Source organism: Somniosus microcephalus, chromosome 27 (genome assembly GCF_052327205.1).
Source record: "Somniosus microcephalus isolate GS21.2 chromosome 27, FLI_Smic_1.0, whole genome shotgun sequence".
NCBI lineage: Eukaryota > Metazoa > Chordata > Chondrichthyes > Squaliformes > Somniosidae > Somniosus > Somniosus microcephalus.
The window spans coordinates 21988529-22006772 of record NC_141013.1 but is presented as its reverse complement, the minus strand read 5'-3'; the positions used below and the strand labels follow the sequence as shown (position 1 = coordinate 22006772).

Genomic DNA, 18244 nt, shown 5'->3' with positions numbered 1-18244 from the left:
TCACTCTCACCTTCCCACATCTCCAATAACCTTTCTAAATTGGGTACAAAACCATCCAGTTGTGGCCTAACCAATGCCAACATCACTTCCTTAGTCTTATAGTCAAAGCCACTGTGTATAAAACCAAAAATCACAATTTGCCTCTTTATCATCTCTTCGATCTGCACTGCCACATTTACAAATCTATATATCTGCATCCACATATCTCTCTGCTCCATCACTTGCTTATGAATCTTACCACACTTCCTTTTACCCAAACGTTTCTACATTAAACTGCTTTTGCCACATATTTGACCACTCTATTTGTGTTCCTGCATTCTTCCTTACAGTTAGCCATACCTTCTAATTTGGTATCAAACAAATTAATATTTATCTTGAGCCCATGTCCAAATCATTTATATAAATGGAAAACAAGGTAGGTCCCAACACAAACCCCTGAGGAACACTAGTCGCATCCCACCAAATCCCATAAAAACCCATTTACCCCTACTCTTGGTTTTCTGTCTATAGCCACATTACCTTTAATGCTATGTGCATTAATTACATAGGATATATGGCACATAAACAGGCCATTTGGCCCAACCAGTCTATGCCGGCGTTTATGCTCCACACGAGCCTCCTCCCATCTTTCCTCATCTAAATCTATCAGCATAACCCTCTATTCCCTTCTCCCTCATATGCTTGTCCAGCCTCCCCTTAAATGCATCTATACTATTTGCTTCAACCACTCCCTGTGGTAGCGAGTTCCACGTTCTCACCACTCTTTGGATAAAGAAGTTTCTTCTGAATTCCCTATGGATTTCTTGGTGACTATCGTATATTGATGCCTCTAGTTAGTCTTCACAGTATTCTATATAACACTATCACCTTCTGAAAATTCATATACAGGAAACTTTTTTTTATCCGGCACCGACGGGACCGACGTGGTGCCGGCTCATCAAAAATTCCGGATAACCGAAAGCTATAGTAAAAGGTTCAGAACAATGGCCACAAGTTCCAAGCGTCTCTGTAGCTTAGCAACAGCTGCAGCCACACCCTTGCACAGCAACAGATCGAGGAAGGCAAGTAGAATATGAAGTAAAACTTACCTGAACCTACTCCTGAATTTTGCCGGTTAACCAAGATTTCTGGTTATTTAGGTGCCGGTAAATCAAAAGTTTCCTGTATACATATTGCATTCCTTTTATCTATGCACTATGATTTTCTCAAAAAATTATATTAAGTTTGTCAACCATAACCTACCTTTTACAAATCAATGCAAATTGTCCCTCATGCCTTCCTAATGTTTAAATAATTTCATCCCATATTATGGAGCCTGGAAGGTTACTCACATCTGAGGGAAAGACAAATTGGAACCCCACCACCTGACCTTGGGAACAATTCTCATTTCGAAAAATCTTATGGTTAGTGCCTCAGCTATCTCGCCCCCAAGATCCTTCAGTATTCTGTATGCATGTCATCAGGATTTGGTGACTTACTGTCTTTCCTTCTATTTACTTTTTAATACAATGTCCTTTTGAATATTTATCCTCAGTGTGGCTCTTTTGCATCCTCTTCAGGTACTCCTACCGTCCAACTTTCACCTTTCTAAATGCATTTCTGCCATTTCCTCACTCTTGGGTTCATTTAAAATGAAAGCATGGCTCTGTCTCTTGGTGCTCCCATCCTTTCATTCACTACCCTTATATGTGCCTATAAAAGCCCTGGTTATTTCCACTTGTATAGGCCGTTAGTCTTTTATGCTCCCTTTTAACTTACTTAGTTAGTCTCCCTTTTTGGTTTATTTCTACACTTTTTATCATCCTCAATTTTCTTCTGCATTTACCCCCATGTTTGTTATATGCCAAATTTTAAAAAAAAACCTCGTTGCTGCTCCAATCTCTCCAATTATCCATGGAATCCCTGCCTTTGACACAACCAAATGGAAACCCCGATTGTGATTAACCCCTTTACTCCTGGTCAGAATGTATTTAACCTACAGCTTATTCATTTCATATGCCAATCTATTTGACTACTGCTTAATTTGCCATATATCCAAATCCATTAATCTGGTTTAGGTCCCCTTACACCCAACTGAAACTCGCTAATTTCTAGATAAACACCTTGGGCGCGATCTTGCCAGCCCTGGGGAGGTGGGACTGCCGGGAAAATGGCAGAATTTTGGGGCAGGTGCCCAACCCGCCCCCAACCCACCTCCGTGCCATCTTGCCAGGAGGCGGGTAGCCGACCCGCGCCGGGTCCAGTCTCCTTGGAGACGGGAAGGGGATTAGTGCCACTTAATTGCCGGTTAAGAGGATTATCCCCATTTTGCCCACACAAGTGCGGGCTTCCCGAAAGCCCCGAACCCCGCCAGGACAGCTGTGTGATGTCACTGTAAAGGGCCTTTGTTCCCTTTGCAGCCTCCAGGTGAATGACTTGATTGACAGTTTAGTCAAGGTGAAGGCTTGGGGAGTGATTCTTGTTAAAACTGAAGTTATTGCAGCTAATGGGATGAGGGAACGTAGAAACATGTGCAGTCAGGGTGAATGCAAGGTATAAAAAGAGGGGTGTTAGAATAGATACTTCAGAATTCGACAAGGCCTGGCCAGATATTCCTCTCGAGCTCAAAACCTGTGGCGTGGTGAATTCTCTGGCAATTCATTTTACCACAAGCGTCTCAAGTATGTGTGTAATTATTGTTAGTGATATTTATCATTGTATACATGTGGTTATTGGTAATAATAGTTATCGTTGTATGCGTAATTCCTATGAAAGCCCATAAATGCCTTTGAACCCTATTATCTTGAGGAATAACGTATAAACTTAGAAATAAGAACATCCACTCCCTAACAAAAGTACTCAGCAAAAAATTGTTACAATACAAAAGAAGGTATTTTTGTAGTTCATCAGAGATCTACAATACCTGTATCAGTCACTAAATGATTATATGCAGACTGGAATATTTACGAAGAATAAATCGTCACTTACGGCATACTGAAACTTTCCGTTGTATTCACGGTTGTTAGCTATCGCCCGCCGCTCCTCCTCTGAAAGATAACGAAAAAAGTGTTAATTCAAAAATATACAAATCACAGTCGCTCATGTAGTTAGAATGTGGAGCAGATCATGCAGTTAGAGAGAATTTGGAACACTTCCAATAAGGTTATTTATTTCCAAAAGTATATTCTCCACATATTAGCAAAAGGTATTGTTTTTTTAATTTGCGGCCGTGGATATTCATCACAAAGTGCCTGCACAATGATATGTTCTTGGCTGCCATATATCGAAGATAGCTTCAAGCAAAGAGCATGATTGGTACTCAGTTTTCAAACAGTATCTGCAAGTCAATTTAAGAGTTCTGAAGGGCAGCTTTACTATTGGACCCGCTTCTTCATTCCAAACAGAAATATTAATCATCTTCTCCTCCTTCTTAGGCAGCCCCTCGGAACCGAGGATGACTTGCTTCCACATTAAAAATGAGTTTGCAGGTGACTGATGAGTCCAATGCGGGACCTACAGTCTCTGTCACAGGTGGGGCAGACGGTGGTTGAAGGGGCGGGTGGGTGGGGTGCTTGGGTTGACGTGCACTCCTTGCGCTGCCTGTGCTTGGCTTCCATTTGCTCCCGGCAAAGAGACTCGAGGTGTTCGGCGCCTTCCCGGATGCTTCTCCTCCACTTTGTGCGGTCTTGGGCCAGGGATTCCCAGGTGTCGATGGGGATGTTACACTTTTTCAAGGAGGCTTTGAGGGTGTCCTTGAAGTGTTTCTTCTGCCCACCTGGGGCTCTCTTGCGTGCTGGAGCTCTGAGTAGAGCCCTTGTTTTGGGAGTCTCGTATCGGGCATGCGGACAATGTGACCCGTCCATCGGAGCTGATCGAGCGTGGTCAAAGCTTCAATGCTGGGGATGTTGGCCTGAGCAAGAACACTGACGTTGGTGCGCCTATCGTGCCAATGGATTTGCAGGATCTTGCGGAGGCAGCGTTGGTGGGACCTCTCCAATGCTTTGAGGTGCCTGCTGTACATGCTCCATGTCTCAGACATACAGCAGGGCGGGTATCACTGCTGCTCTGTAGATCATGAGCTTAGTGCCGTGTTTGAGGTCCTGGTCTTCAAACACTCTCTCTTCCTCAGGCGACCGAAGGCTGCACTTGCAGTTCCAGTGTCAGTTTTGCATTGATACAAAGTTGCTTTGGGTGCACGCTGATGCAAAAATACCTTCATAACTCAAGAGTAGGAGCAGCAGTCACAGGCGGACATTCCTCGCCTTCATTCATTCTGCTCCACCTTTACTGCGCCTCTAAATGTGATTTTCCTAATTAATGAGACAAGGCTGATTTTAGATCACTTTGTGCGGATTTCAGGCTCGGGGCTCACCTCTAGTCTGTCGTTATAACAGGAGATGAATTTCCTTATAGGGATCACAGCACAAATACTATTTGACCTCAAGGAACAGACCATTTCCATTTAGTAGTACTGTAGTACAAAGCTAGTGGTTAGATCCACACCATGGGAATCTTACAAGGTTTTACCTTGCTATTTGCCGTCAGGAGCAGTACTGTGCCATCCCAGATAGAGGGCATGGATTTTTCAATTCTCGAACAGAATCACATTCCATAAACCATTCTACAAAAGTAGAAAAAGGTATTTGGGTATATTTTTTTCATATAATAATGTGCTCCCATTTTCACCCATAGTCTTGCATTGTTCATCTGCCCCAGCTGGCAGACTTGGCAATGGACATATATCGTTTATCTGTGGCAGTCTGATTAGCTGGCAGGATTCCAATGCAATGGGCCAGATATTGTCAGTATATTTCCACCACAAGAAAAAGAACCTCTTACTTTCACACAGTGCTTCACCCAATGACCACAATCGACAGATGTCCAGGATGCAAGGCCACATCTTGCATTCAGTTAACAGGTGCTAGGTATCAGTGTTAATCCCAACACGCAACATTAACCAGATATTCACCTGTACTGACTTTATAGAAACGATGTAAAATTTAAAAAGTGAAGTGATGAGAAAGTCGCCAAATGAAAAAGGATTTTTACTAATTTAGCTCTGAATAAAGTGTCAGCAGGAAGGCACTTTGTTCAAAGTTAGGTGTAGCCTTGTAATGGTGATAGTTTACCTTCTTACAAGCAGAAACCATAGAAAGAAAATGTTGCATTAAACACATGGTCAAGTAAAGCTGACATGTGAATTAATAGTAGGGGACCTAGGAGTCACTCTCAAGTAGTGCAATGGTCAGATTTCCTTGTACATTTTAATGCAATTTAGCAATTGTTAAACTATTTAAAATAACACAGTCATTAATCTCTCTTAAGACAGCATACCCTGAAATTTTACATGAACACGTTAACTAGTGCACCACAAAAAGGACTTGAATTCCCAGGTAATTAGGCACATTCAAAAAATCTGCCTTCAGATAGTTAACGGACATGTTTTGCCTATTTTAGCTATGTAAATTAACTATTTTGGCTGATTTACAAGAGAAAAACAACTGCCTTTTAAGGATTGGCTAGGTAGAAATCAAGCCACAAAAAGATTTCCAAATAAATGGTGACAACTATGTTTAGCTGCAAGCCATCCTGTTGGCACTGAAACAGCTGTACTTTCAAAAAACATGTTTCTCTTGTTTGGTCCTGTTGCCTCACTGGTTATCTCTTAGCTCTTTCCAGTTGTAAACTGGAAAGAGTCACACTTCCGTTCCAAGACAATAAGAGCTGAAAACAGTTATGGGCCATTTCCTTTAGTGTGTGTATAGGAAAGATCTAGTTCAACAAGATACTCAGTCACAAATTAACACTGTTAAAAGGCTTTCTGTAGCAGAAAAGTGCCCAGGTTACAGTCCTCCTTAAGTATCTAAATCAGCATTTCTCCATCAAGGTAATATCACAGTCATCACTTAGAAGGATAATGAAAATCAATGCCGGAATATTACTAGGATTATAATGGCTGCAGCTGCTGTGATAACGGGAGGCCAATTCAGCAAACACTGCAGCCTCGACTGTGAATAAATGTACAACAGCATACATTGCAAGTCCTCCACCGTATAAAAGGCACTGGAGACAATGAATAGCACTAATAATAAAGCCATTTCTCTCTGGCTGTGCTGTTTATGGGGTCAGTAGGATCGACATCTTTTCTAAAGTTTTTTGAAAAAAATTCAGGCCAATTACTGGATGTTTATATACAGTAGGATGATAATGGCTTTGGCTTAAAATTGGGCAGAATGAGCACTGCTCAGAAAGAAAGCCTCATTTTGTTAAGGGTGTGAAAACATTTTTTAATCATGACAGAGTGCTGCATCAAATGTGAACTGTTTGCACCCAGCATTAATGCAGAAACTTGGTGTCAAGGTTCCAAGGGAAACATATTATAATAGTGCTGGAGCAAAGATCAGGTTGAACCGTCAATAATCATCATTAGACAATACAAACGTATTTCAAAAACACTCATGTTGGAATGCTGGAGAGGAAATAGTTTCACAGGGTAGAGATACTCTGAAGGATCATGTCATCCTTAGGACACACAATATTGCCAAAAGCCATCTATTACTCTATCAAGCCCAAGGCCCATCTTCCCACTAAGGACACCCTTAGTGACGTGATGAATTGAAGAAAAGAGGTGAGCGCGACATCAAGGCAGTATTCGACCAAATGTGGCACCAAGGAGCCTTAGTCAACCGGAAGTCAATGGGGAAAACTCTCCAGTGGCTGGAATCATACCTGGCACAAAGAAAGATGGTTGTGGTCATTGGAAACAAGCATTTCAGCCCCAGAACATTGCTGCAGGAGTGTCTCAGGGTGGTGTCCTAGGCCCAACTAACTTTAGCTGCTTCATCAACTACCTTCCCTCCATCATAAGATCAGAAGTAGGGATGTTCGCTGATGATTGCAGTGTTCGGCTCCATTCGTAATTCCTCAGATAATAAAGTACTCCATGCCCGTATGCAGCAAGTTCTGGACAACATCCAGACTTGGGCTGATAAGTCCAAATAACATATGCCAGGCATCGACCATCTCCAACGAGAGAGCCAGGTCCTCTAGACTTTCAATGACATTACTATCACCAAATCCCCCACCATCAATATCCTGGGGGTCACCTTTGACCAGAAACTCAACAGGGCCATTCTGTGGCAAGTGGCTCACCTCCTGACACCCCAACACCTACAAGGCACAAGTCAGGAGTATGATGCAGACATGACTCTCCACTTCCCTGGATTGGTGCTGCTGCAACAACACTCAGCACCATCCAGGACAAAGCAATCCGCTCGATCAGCACTTCATCCACGAGCCTAAACATCCACCCACTCCACCGCTGGTGTACCGTGGCTGCCGTGCGTACTGCAGGATGCACTGCAGCAATTCGCCAAGGTTTCTTTGGCAGCACCTCCCAAAACTGTGACCTCTGCCACCTAGAAGGACAAGGGCAGTAGACACTTATTGGTAAATACATTAAAGTTTCAGTTTGGCCAGCAAGAACAAAACTATTTACAGTATTAGGTGGGAGGTGATTTTTATTAATTACCACAATTGCTCACAATTCGGTTTCTGTCTGGCTGAGACAGAACCAGACTTGGTAAGTTGGTTGGTGGGGGGGGGGGTGGTATGTCGCAATGTTTGGCGAAAATCTAACATATTATTTTGAAGTTATTTCGATGATGAGTTAGTACTTGGATATTTAGAAAACCTAATTTATTCAAACTGTGATAAATGCTTGGAATAATCAGCAGTAGGAGAAACCATCAAGGATGTTCTGAATACAGCTGGATTCTGTAATGGGAGAGTGAGGGTACTGGAGGGATGAGCCAAATGGCCTTTTCTCATCTTTAAATTTCCTTATTAGGCTCAAGTGCAGAAATGTTAAGATGCATGTAGTCTTGAGCAGAGTTCGAAGTATGCACGTCTTTGAAAAGAACAGATGGCTCCTCATTAAAAATGAACCTTTTTTGGATGCTAGATCACTCTTGGTGAGGCTCTGAAGAGGATTATTGTGCAGGCTATGTAGTGTGGGAACTTTACCTCAATGCAATCATAGCACTAATTCTCTGCCAGAGTTCTAGTTATTGTAGACCAGGGCATGTACGTTCATCGGGATAAAAACAATGGACAGACACACAGACAGTAGATCTGGAAATACCGTCAGAAGAGGCTCACATAATGTAAGTTTTCCAATCATGAATGATAACAAAATCCAAGTGTTTGTGTTCGAGACACACTGAGAATAAATTTAGCAATCATGTAATTCAACATACTGGTGCACGCACTAGTTTCCTATCACCGGACCGACATCTGGACAAAATCATGGAACTCAATCAGCATTTGTGCTGCAACCTTGTACATACATCTCTGCATACTGGGCGATTACTCTCCCCTCTCTGAGAAATGACTTGCTGATTTTGCTTTGAAAGGGTCTTGGCCAACAACAATGCCATCAGATGTGGTGGAGGAGGCCCCCACATCTTCCTACAACCTCCAGAGATTAACACTGGTCCATATCCAAGAGCTGATTTTAAATATGAGGCAAAGTGGCGTCCTACACAGACCGGTAGTTAATGCTTGTATTATATTATCCTTACAATTGGAAAACTTCCAAGATTTAAGTGGGAGAAAGCACTTTTTGATTGCATGAATCAGCAGGCCTAACAGGCTTCAGTGTCATACGAGCAATTTAAGGCAACATGAGGGATTTTAAAATATTTCCAAGAGATCAGGTGGAAAGGATGATGACCTCTGATGATCAAATGGGAAATATGAGATGGGAAGGTTTGGGATAGATCCAACAGTCCATGGTTAATCATGTACAGTGTCAGTTTGAGTCATGGTTTATGTAGATCAGTGCAGATACAAAATGTTATTGGAAAAGGAGGGAGATTCACTCTTCTCATTTATAATCAGATGCTACAAGGTATGCATAAAATATTGGACAATTTAGGATGGTTAGATCCCACAGCACTATTCAAAGAGAAGCAGAGTCTCAGCCAACATTAATCCCTCAACCAACAGATTATCTGGTCATTTATCTCATTGTTGTTTGTGGGACCTTGCTGTGTGCAAATTGACAGCCACGTTTCCCTACATTATAACAGTAACTAGACTTCAAAAGTACTTCATTGGCTGTGATGCACTTTGGGATGCGATGAGGTCATGAAAAGTGCAAGTTCTTTTTTTTCTTACAGCATCCACAAGAAAGTCATGAAAAAACACACAACTGCTATGGCTTGAAGGCAACACCCTCGAAAATCAAAAAGGTGTTCTGCTAGTGTCTCAGGTGCATTGAGTGCCGTGGGATTATTCAGCAGTTGTCACTGAACATACAGGGTGAATTTTAGAATGATGCTCAGAGTGACAGCAGACGCTCAGGCCTACAAACTCCATTCAAGAGCACAGAACATGCAAACTGGATGAATCTGTTTATTTACAGACAACAGAATATTGTTCTGATATGGGGCACTTAAAAAAAAATACAATAAAGAGGTGTAGAAGTGCATATGTTCAGGTTGTGTGAAATTGAGTAGAATGGGCCTATACTCACTGGAGTTCAGCAGAATGAGAGGTGATCCCATTGAAACGAATAAAATTCTTAGAGGGCTTGCCAGGGTCTCTTTTCTCTTAGGCAAAGAAAGGTAGTTGCTGAGAGGCTGTTCCCCCCTGGCTGGAGAGTCTAGAACTAGGGGTCACAGTCTCAAGATAAGGGGTCAGCCATTTAGGACTGAGATGAGGAGAAATTTCTTCACTCAGAGGGTGGTGAATCTTTGGAATTCTCTGCCCCAGAGGGCTGTGGAGGCTCAGTCGTTGAGTATATTCAAGACAGAGATCAATAGATTTTTGGATGTTAAGGGAATCAAGGGATATAGGGAATCGGGTGGGAAAGTGGAGATTAGGTCAAAGACCAGCCATGATCTTACTGAATGGCGGAGCAGGCTCGAAGTGCCAAATGGCCAACTCCTGCTCCTATTTCTTATGTTCTTATGTTCTTATATGTCAGAAGAAAAGCAGCTCATAACATTTCTATGCATATCTCTGGATTAAGTTTATTCTTGTGTTTGCTTGGCAGGTCAATATCTTCATGGAAAGGCCCAAATATAACCTTTCAATGAATAGCATGCTAAGAAGCAAAAGGTGAGTGATGACAATTAATGGAACCTTTATTAAAACCATAATATGCAAGTGCAATCACAAATGGAATCTTAAGATTTTCTTGTAAAATTTTCCACGAGGCTGATATGATCAGTGTTGGATTGTCGAGAAGCATTTAAATAGACATTCTTATTATGAACACAGCTAGCTTCTAGCTAGTCATTTATTCATTACACGTTCTCTAGGTACAGTATCTGTAGAGATGCAGCATGTGTGCTCCTGTGTGCAGGCTGCCATCTTGACTGTAGCCTTGTGCCTCATGGGTAATGTAGTCTTAATATATATACAGCTGGGTAGTGTAGTCTTATACATACAGCTATATACAGCTCTACGGCTCCACCTAGTGTCCACTATAGAATGACATGTTATTGATCACTACATCCCCCTTTCTTTGAGGTTTAACAAAATCAATATCAATCAACTTTCAAGAAAACAATAAAGATAATATCAGTAACACTTTTGTTAGTGTTCTATAAACATAAACATTTTCAAAACAGTCAACACATTTTCAAAGCTTTACATTGTACTCAAAGATCAAGTCTATCAGGCTTTTTTACTTCACGCGTGGATCTTCTCAACACGGGTAAGTCTGATGTGTCTTCATGAGATTGTTCTGGCGGTAAATGACAAGATGCAGTTGCGGCATTGTCATCAATCTGCTCTTGTATAGATCGAGGTCTCCTTGCGATCTTTGCTTGGAGAGGGTTTCAGTGTTTCCTTCACTCTTCATGCCATAACTCTCAATGTAGTCAATGCACTCTCGAAAAACTGCTGGCAGTTGGATCCCATCATACAGCATAGTCCTCTCAGCAGCCTCGGCTAATGGAACACCAAAGATTGGCCTGAGGGAAGAAGGAGTATCCACCGGAACTGCTTCCTGCTCTGGTGCAGGCTTCTTCTTTTTCTCTTTCCACTGCTTAACAACATCTGCTGCGGTTATATCTTTGGACTTTTTCTCCTTGTGTTTTTCTTCTTTGTGCTTTTCTTCCTTTGGCTTCTCTTTGACCTTAAAGTCTTTTTCTTTCTTCTTGAAGAAACTAGGCTTTTTGAAGACATGGATACCCTTTGGCCTTTTCATCCTTGATGGGCTCTCTGCTTCATCACCTGAGTCATCTGGTCTGCTTATGGCACAGTTTATACGGTAGACTCTCTTGACCAGTTCTAAGTCTTCACAAGCTTTGTCACCTAGTATCGAATCAAGTCTTTCAGCCACAACAGAAAACATGAGATGATGCACTTTGTCTTTGACTGTCACTTTGAGTCTGCATACACCTAAGCTATCTATTTTCTGTCCATTATAGTCCTTCAGTAGTACTGACTTCTTCTGTATTTTGGGCTTTTCTTTCATATTGTTAATGTCACTCATACTGATTAAGTTTGCTTTTGCCCCAGTGTCCAGTTTCAATGTAACTAATGCTCCATTTATCTGCAGTGGGCTCATCCATTTGTCCACTTTTACTGCATTGACTTTATGTTCAGCATTGTCCATTTCTGAGGGCTGCACATTTTCTGTATCTTTTTTGATATCGTCACATGACACCATTCCTACAAAAAATGTCTCACTTAAATCAGTGTCCTCAATCACATTAACTTGTTGCCCTTTCGTTGTTTTTACTTTTGAAAAGCATTGTTTGGCAAAGTGATTCTTTCCATTACACTTTGTGCACATTTTTCCAAACGCTGGGCATTGTCTTAACTGGTGTTTGTAACCACAGCGTTTACAATTAAAAATTTCATCCTCCGATTGCTTTTCATTTCTGTTCTGCCCACGTTTCTTCCCCTTGTAGGACACAGCACCGACAGCAGCATTATCACTCATTACAATCGCATCATTATTGATTTCACTGAAAGTCTTCGCGTGCTTTCGAGCTAGCTCGCTGGCTTGGCATATTTTCACCGTATTTTCCAAATTTAGTTCGGTTTCTCTCAACAGACGTTCCCTGACTTTTTTATCATGAATACCAAACACAATCTGGTCACGAATCATGGATGCTTTGAGCTCAGAGAAATTACATGTCTGTGCTTTCAGTTTCAGATCAGTTATAAAGCTATCAAAAGTCTCATTTTGTTGCTGTGTCCGAGAACGGAAGATATATCTTTCATACGTCTCATTCTTTTTGGGAGAGCAATGTGCATCAAATTTTTTTAGCACATCTTCTAATTTTCCTCTGTTCTCCTCTGGATTAAATACAAATGTATTAAATATCTCTATCGCCTGTGGGCCTGCAACCGTAAGCAGCAACGCTATCTTCCTTGCGTCTGGCTTCGTACCGAATCCGATGGCTGCAATGTAGAGTTCGAATTGTTGTTTAAAAATCCGCCAATTGTAGTCGACATTTCCCTCGAGATTCAAACGCTCTGGTGGCTTCAAATTCTCCATGTCGCTTTTCACAATTTTCAGCAGATCTTCACCACACTGGTACCATGTTATGTTCATTAATAAATAGACATTCTTATTATGAACACAGCTAGCTTCTAGCTAGTCATTTATTCATTACACTGCTGACTGACACTACATCAACAGTGCAAGATCGTTCTTCAAAATAAAGGGAGGTTCAATGTAATTATCTGGTTGAGCATGTTCTTGTTGCTCCTGATTTGCTGTCACCCAACAATATCTGTCATGCTCTACACGTTCATCACATTGCCTGTTAACATGGGTAACTGAAACAGTTCCATATAGAACAGAGATGATAACTTATGGTGAAAATTCAACATTGAAGTCTTGCCATTATTCTCCCTTTAAAAAAATACATCAAACTGCAACAAAAAATTATGATTGCCTACATGACAAAAGTCACTACACTTTAAAGTGCTTCAAATCGTGAATTATGTTGGAGATGTTTCAACCCGTGCTCACTGGCCTATATTAGTTCCCCGTGCAGCAACGCCTTGATTTTAAAATTCTTAACCTTGTTTTCAAATCCCTCCATGGCCTTGCCTCTCCCTATCTCTGTAACCTCCTCCAGCCCCTACAACCCTCCGAGATCTCGGCACTCCTCCAATTCTGGCCTCTTACACATCCCCAATTTTCAATCGCTCCACCATTGGCCATGCCTTCAGCTGCCTAGGATTTCAGCTCTGGAATTCCCTCCCTAAACCTCTCCACCTCTCTCTCCTCCTTTAAAGACGCCTCTTAAAACCTGTCCTAATATCTCTTTCTGTGGCTCGGTGTCAAATTTTGTTTGATAACGCTCCTGTGAAGCGCCTTGGGAGGTTTTGCTATGTTAAAAGCCCAAATAAATGCAAGTTCTTGATAAGATGCTATATCAATGAAATATTATAATTGACTTCCAACATTACTTGGGAGAAAATATTTTTGTTGATGTGGGAGTGCTGATAACATAATTTGGGAACAAAATTTACAGCCACTATTCAAACAGTCACTGAAGCACCTCTGATTAATTACACATCTCCACCGACGTTAATTTGCTTGTCTCTCACTGTCAATTTCAATTATTCCTCACCGCAAAAGAAATAAATGGAAATTGCCTTTAGGTAGTGCCTTATGTGCCTCAACGCACTTAACAGTCAATGGATTTCTTTAGAAGTGCAGGCACTTATGTAGACAAACATGACAGCCATTTGCACCTAGCAAGGTCCCACAGACATAAATAAAGGGCCAACTAATCTGTTCTTATTAGTGCTGCTTAAAGGAAGAATATTGCCCAAAGCACCCTAATGAGAGAAACAGCACTAACTGTTTTAACAAAAATACTAGAGAAATAAGCAATGTGTTAAAGTTACTCCAAATAATCCAGGTGTCAGCTGTGGCTCAGTGGGTAGCACACTTGCCTCTGAGTCAGAAGGTTGTGGGTTCAAGTCCCACTTCAGCACAGGCTGACACTCCAGTGTAGTACTGAGGGAGTGCTGCACTGTCAGAGGTGCCGTCTTTCAGATGAGACGTTAAACCGAGGCTCCATCTACTCTCTCAGGTGGATGTAAAAGACCCCATGGCACTATCTTTCGAAGAAGAGCAGGGGAGTTATCCCCGGTGTCCTAGCCAATATTTATCCCTCAACCAACATAACAAAAACAGATTATTCTGGTCATTATCACATTGCTGTTTGTGGGAGCTTGCTGTGCACAAATTGGCTGCCGCGTTTCCCACATTACAGTGACTACACTTCAAAAGTACTTCATTGGCTATAAAGCACTTTGAGACATCTGGTGGACGTGAAAGACACTATATAAATGCAAGTCTTTCTTTCTTTTTAAATCTTTATATTTATACTTTAGGTCTATAGAATAATTAAAGGGCAGGATGGCGTGCCTACTGAGAGATTATTCCAGTCTAACAGATTGGGGAGAACCAGGGGACATGAGTTTAAACTATGCAAGAGTAGGAATAGATTGAATTGTTCGGCGGTTCTTCTTTCCCCAGAGAGTACCGAGCCTCTGAAATATATGGCCGGCTGGTGCAGTGTGGGCTGATTCTCTCCAAGCCTTCAAGAGGAAGCTGGACTAGTTCTTGACTGAGGCCAAAGGCAAATGTCTTTCTAGATAATACGTGGTCCATGTGATCTCCTGGACTGGTTTCAATCGCAATAGGGGGGTCAGAGAGAAATTCTCCAGAGTATTTTTCCCTGTATCCTTTTTTTATTGTTGCCTCTCTCAGGATATTACATGGCTGCGGGGGGTTGGCGGGGGGTGGGGGAGGGGAAGGGTGAGATGTGTCTAGTCATGATGCTCCAGCCATCATGAGGTGTGGGACAGACTTGGCGGACCAGCTGGTCTTTCCTTGCCTGTCTATTCCGTATGTTCGTATGACTGCGTGTCCTTTTCTAGTGAGCTGATTGGTCGATGGAGGCATAACACTATGTAAAGGGCCAACTGGTGTGTGGGAACCAAGTGACCATGAGAAATCTCACCATTGGTCCTGGAACCCCTCTCCATGAGTTACTGGTAATCCCAAGATTTCATGTAGTATCAGCCAGATATCTGGTGCACGCAAGTGTTTTTAAAAAAAATAAACAGTAACAACAATGGTCCAGAGATCTATTCCTAATCTTCAGACTCACCCCCTCCCCAATCCTGGAACTCACAGCTTATTAAAAATAAATTTATTTTAATTCAAAATGTTGGCCAACTGGTACGCTCCCTTTGTTGCTGTTTCCTACTCACCATATCCCTCCAACCCCCACAACAATTTCAAACAAACAGCTGGAATCCCAGCTCACTGAGGAAGGTCTGCACCCAGGTAGAAATACATGTCAGAAGAAAAAGGAAATTCACAGAAATAGCTTGGAGGCAATGGATAGGAACACGATCGCATCCATGAAGAAAACTGAAAGTTATCTGGTTGGTAATTCCACTGGCACAACCCAGTACGACAGTTACTGTAAGTCCAGACATTGAGCTGTAAATATATCACTGAAGGGAAAAAAGAGAGTTTCTAGATTATAAATTGCAACCAATTAGCCAATATTTTACCCTTGTATTTTTATGTTTTTAATAATCACTGCCTGGACCATTGAAAAGATAGTGAGTGTGTTATTTCAATATAATGCTAGAATAGTGGATTCCCAAATATTCAGCTCACTTAAAAGGTTCAAAGGGTAAGTGCACTGTGTGGTACTGAGGAACACAGAACAGCATGTCTGAGGTTCTATCTGTACTACATAAGAAATAAGAGCAGGAGTAGGCCATTCGGCCCTTCGAGCCTACTCTGCCATTCAATAAGATCATGGCTGATCTTCTACCTCATGTCCACTTTCCTGAACTATCCCAATATCCCTTGATTCCCTTAAAGACAAACGTTAGCCTTGGCTGAAATAAACATCAAGGCTTTCCCTGCAGCTTACCTATCTTGGGATCCTAAGAGATTGATCAAGGAGCTTCATCGCGATATCCGCAGGTTGGCTTTGTAAAGGAAAAAGCCATATTCCAAGAAATACACCTTCCTATGAACAGATAATACATGACATACTGGGTTTAAAAGTCTGGAAAGCCTCGGCGACACAAGCTGTGTCAATACAGGCTTCCGAGATAAAATGAAGTGTTAACACAAGCTGTAAACACCACACAAGCTTTTGAAATGGGAATTGATTATTAATACTGAGACAAAGACCCTATTGAAGAAGCAAAGGCTTGCTTCCAAAAAAGTCTGCAGTTTGGAACCAACACAACAGCAATGCCCAAGTAAAGTGTTAAAAACTGACACTTCGAACAGAAACACAGAATATTAAAAAACCATGTGCCTTTGATAAAAGTAACATCAAATGAAAGACAGGAAACATAAGTCAGTAATATAACCAACTAAGATGGCTAGGAAAACAAACACCCAAGTTGAAGTGTTTTTGATTTACATGTTGTAAAAGGTACAAACAGAACATTTTGAAAATGTTACATCAATAGATACACCAAGCAATTACATTGTGTTGAACTTGGAACCATAGAAGTCACAACGTCTGATTATAACCAGTTAAGCCAATATTAAGAGTTGAATGGAAGACCTCCGATAAAAATGACATCAAAGAGATAAATCTGTTGTAGCCATTTTATGATAAGTTTTGAAACACCTAAACAACAGACAGAAGTTTGGAAGCTAACAGCTAAATTGACAGTAAGAATAGAAAAGAAGTCAACAGAAAGAATGGCTAGAGATAATTAGCTTACATTAGCAGAAAACTTCAAAGAATAAACCACTAAAAAAAGGTATAAAAATAGAGCTTTTTAGATAGAAAGTCAGAAGTCGCTGGAAAGGGCAAGCGTTTCTCAACTTCTGAGGCAGTCTAAGTTTTTAATTCTTTGAGTCTCGGGGATCAAAAGGTACTCTTATTTGATTTTGCTGGATATTCTGGATTAAGAAATAATAAGAAATGTAAAAATGTACAAAGTTAAGATTTGAGACTAAGGATCTCTGAGAATAAGAAATGTAAGCTATTTGTATTTTGAACTGTTAAACTTGCGATTGACTCACAAGCTGTTAACTGAATGTCGGTTCTTTAATAAATTTATATATTTTTAGAACTGTCTCAAGTAGTATTTCTGTATCAAACTTGCGAACTCAATTTCTGTGCACTCTTTTATAAGGAGTTGCAGAATTCTGGGGGTTTTTCCAGGCCCTTATAATATCCGGAAGGTTACAGTCTAGTTAAACTTATTAAAAGTGCTATCCGGAGGATGGTAACATCCTTATGTCGTTCCTTTCCTTTAGAGAGAGATAGTCTGAACCTTTAGACCCAATATAGGATTCAGCTATCTCTAACTTTAGTTGAAGGTGAACGTCTGGGGAATACGCCTGATCTGGGGTAGCCCAAAAAGGGCTAGGACTAGTAATTATCCCTTCAGCTTGTCCCACTCTCCTGATAGCGTAGCTATGGACAGTTGGGTGAGGGGATGAATACAATTGCAAGTAAAATGAATAGCCCGATCTCTATCAGTTTTACGTAACACAGGCCAGGTCAGTCAAGTGTAGGGAGGGTGAGAATGGTGCAAATATATACACAAATTCATCATTTCCAGTTTAAATGATCAGTTGACTTGGCATCAGGGAAGGAGAATCATATTATATTGAATTTATGCTTTTATAGGTCTGTAAGAAGCATAAATACACCCATGTCTACAGCTGTATCACCCCAAAACCAGCTTGCATTCCACTGTAGCACTCCAAACTTCGACAAACATGAAATCTGTCCCTAAAAAGCTGCATCTTTCCTGTTAGCTATATTTTGGACTATGCAAGTTAGAGTCCAAGTATAAGTCAGATTGATCTGGTTAACAACTAAATTCTAGTAATGCTTTGAACTTGATTTGGTCACAATGATGAAAACACTGATACTAGGCCTCAACCGTGGACAAGTATTTCGCAGTACCACAGATGCCACCGTTCAGATCTGATTTAGAGATCATTTATATTTTTCTCTCCTTTTCCCCATCTCTCATGCCGTGAGGAGCCTATCCAGAGGTATGATTACACAGGCAATGGCCCCTGGTTACCTCAGGTCATAATTCTTCATGCATTAACAGTGAAGATTGAGCACCGGCAAATTATCTGGCCATTAGGCCATCACATCCAAACCTGGTCCTGTTCTCGAGCAGCATCTACACTTGTCCCCTTTGAGCAATCAATCAGCAGCGGGAATCCCAGTTGATTTTCCCCTCTCTAGTCTCGAGACAC

The 18244-nt window shown here is 41.3% G+C and overlaps 1 protein-coding gene across 3 annotated transcripts in view; it reads right to left on the bottom strand.

The window, feature by feature from the left end:
• Window positions 1–18244, bottom strand: part of atp8b4 (ATPase phospholipid transporting 8B4) — a 286247-nt gene that overhangs the window by 129638 nt on the left and 138365 nt on the right. For all 3 annotated transcript variants that reach the window (XM_085968674.1, XM_085968673.1, XM_085968675.1), the window contains exon 4: window positions 2968–3026. In XM_085968674.1, coding sequence (XP_085824800.1) covers window positions 2968–3026 — 59 coding nt within the window. The remainder of the gene's footprint in view (window positions 1–2967; window positions 3027–18244) is intronic.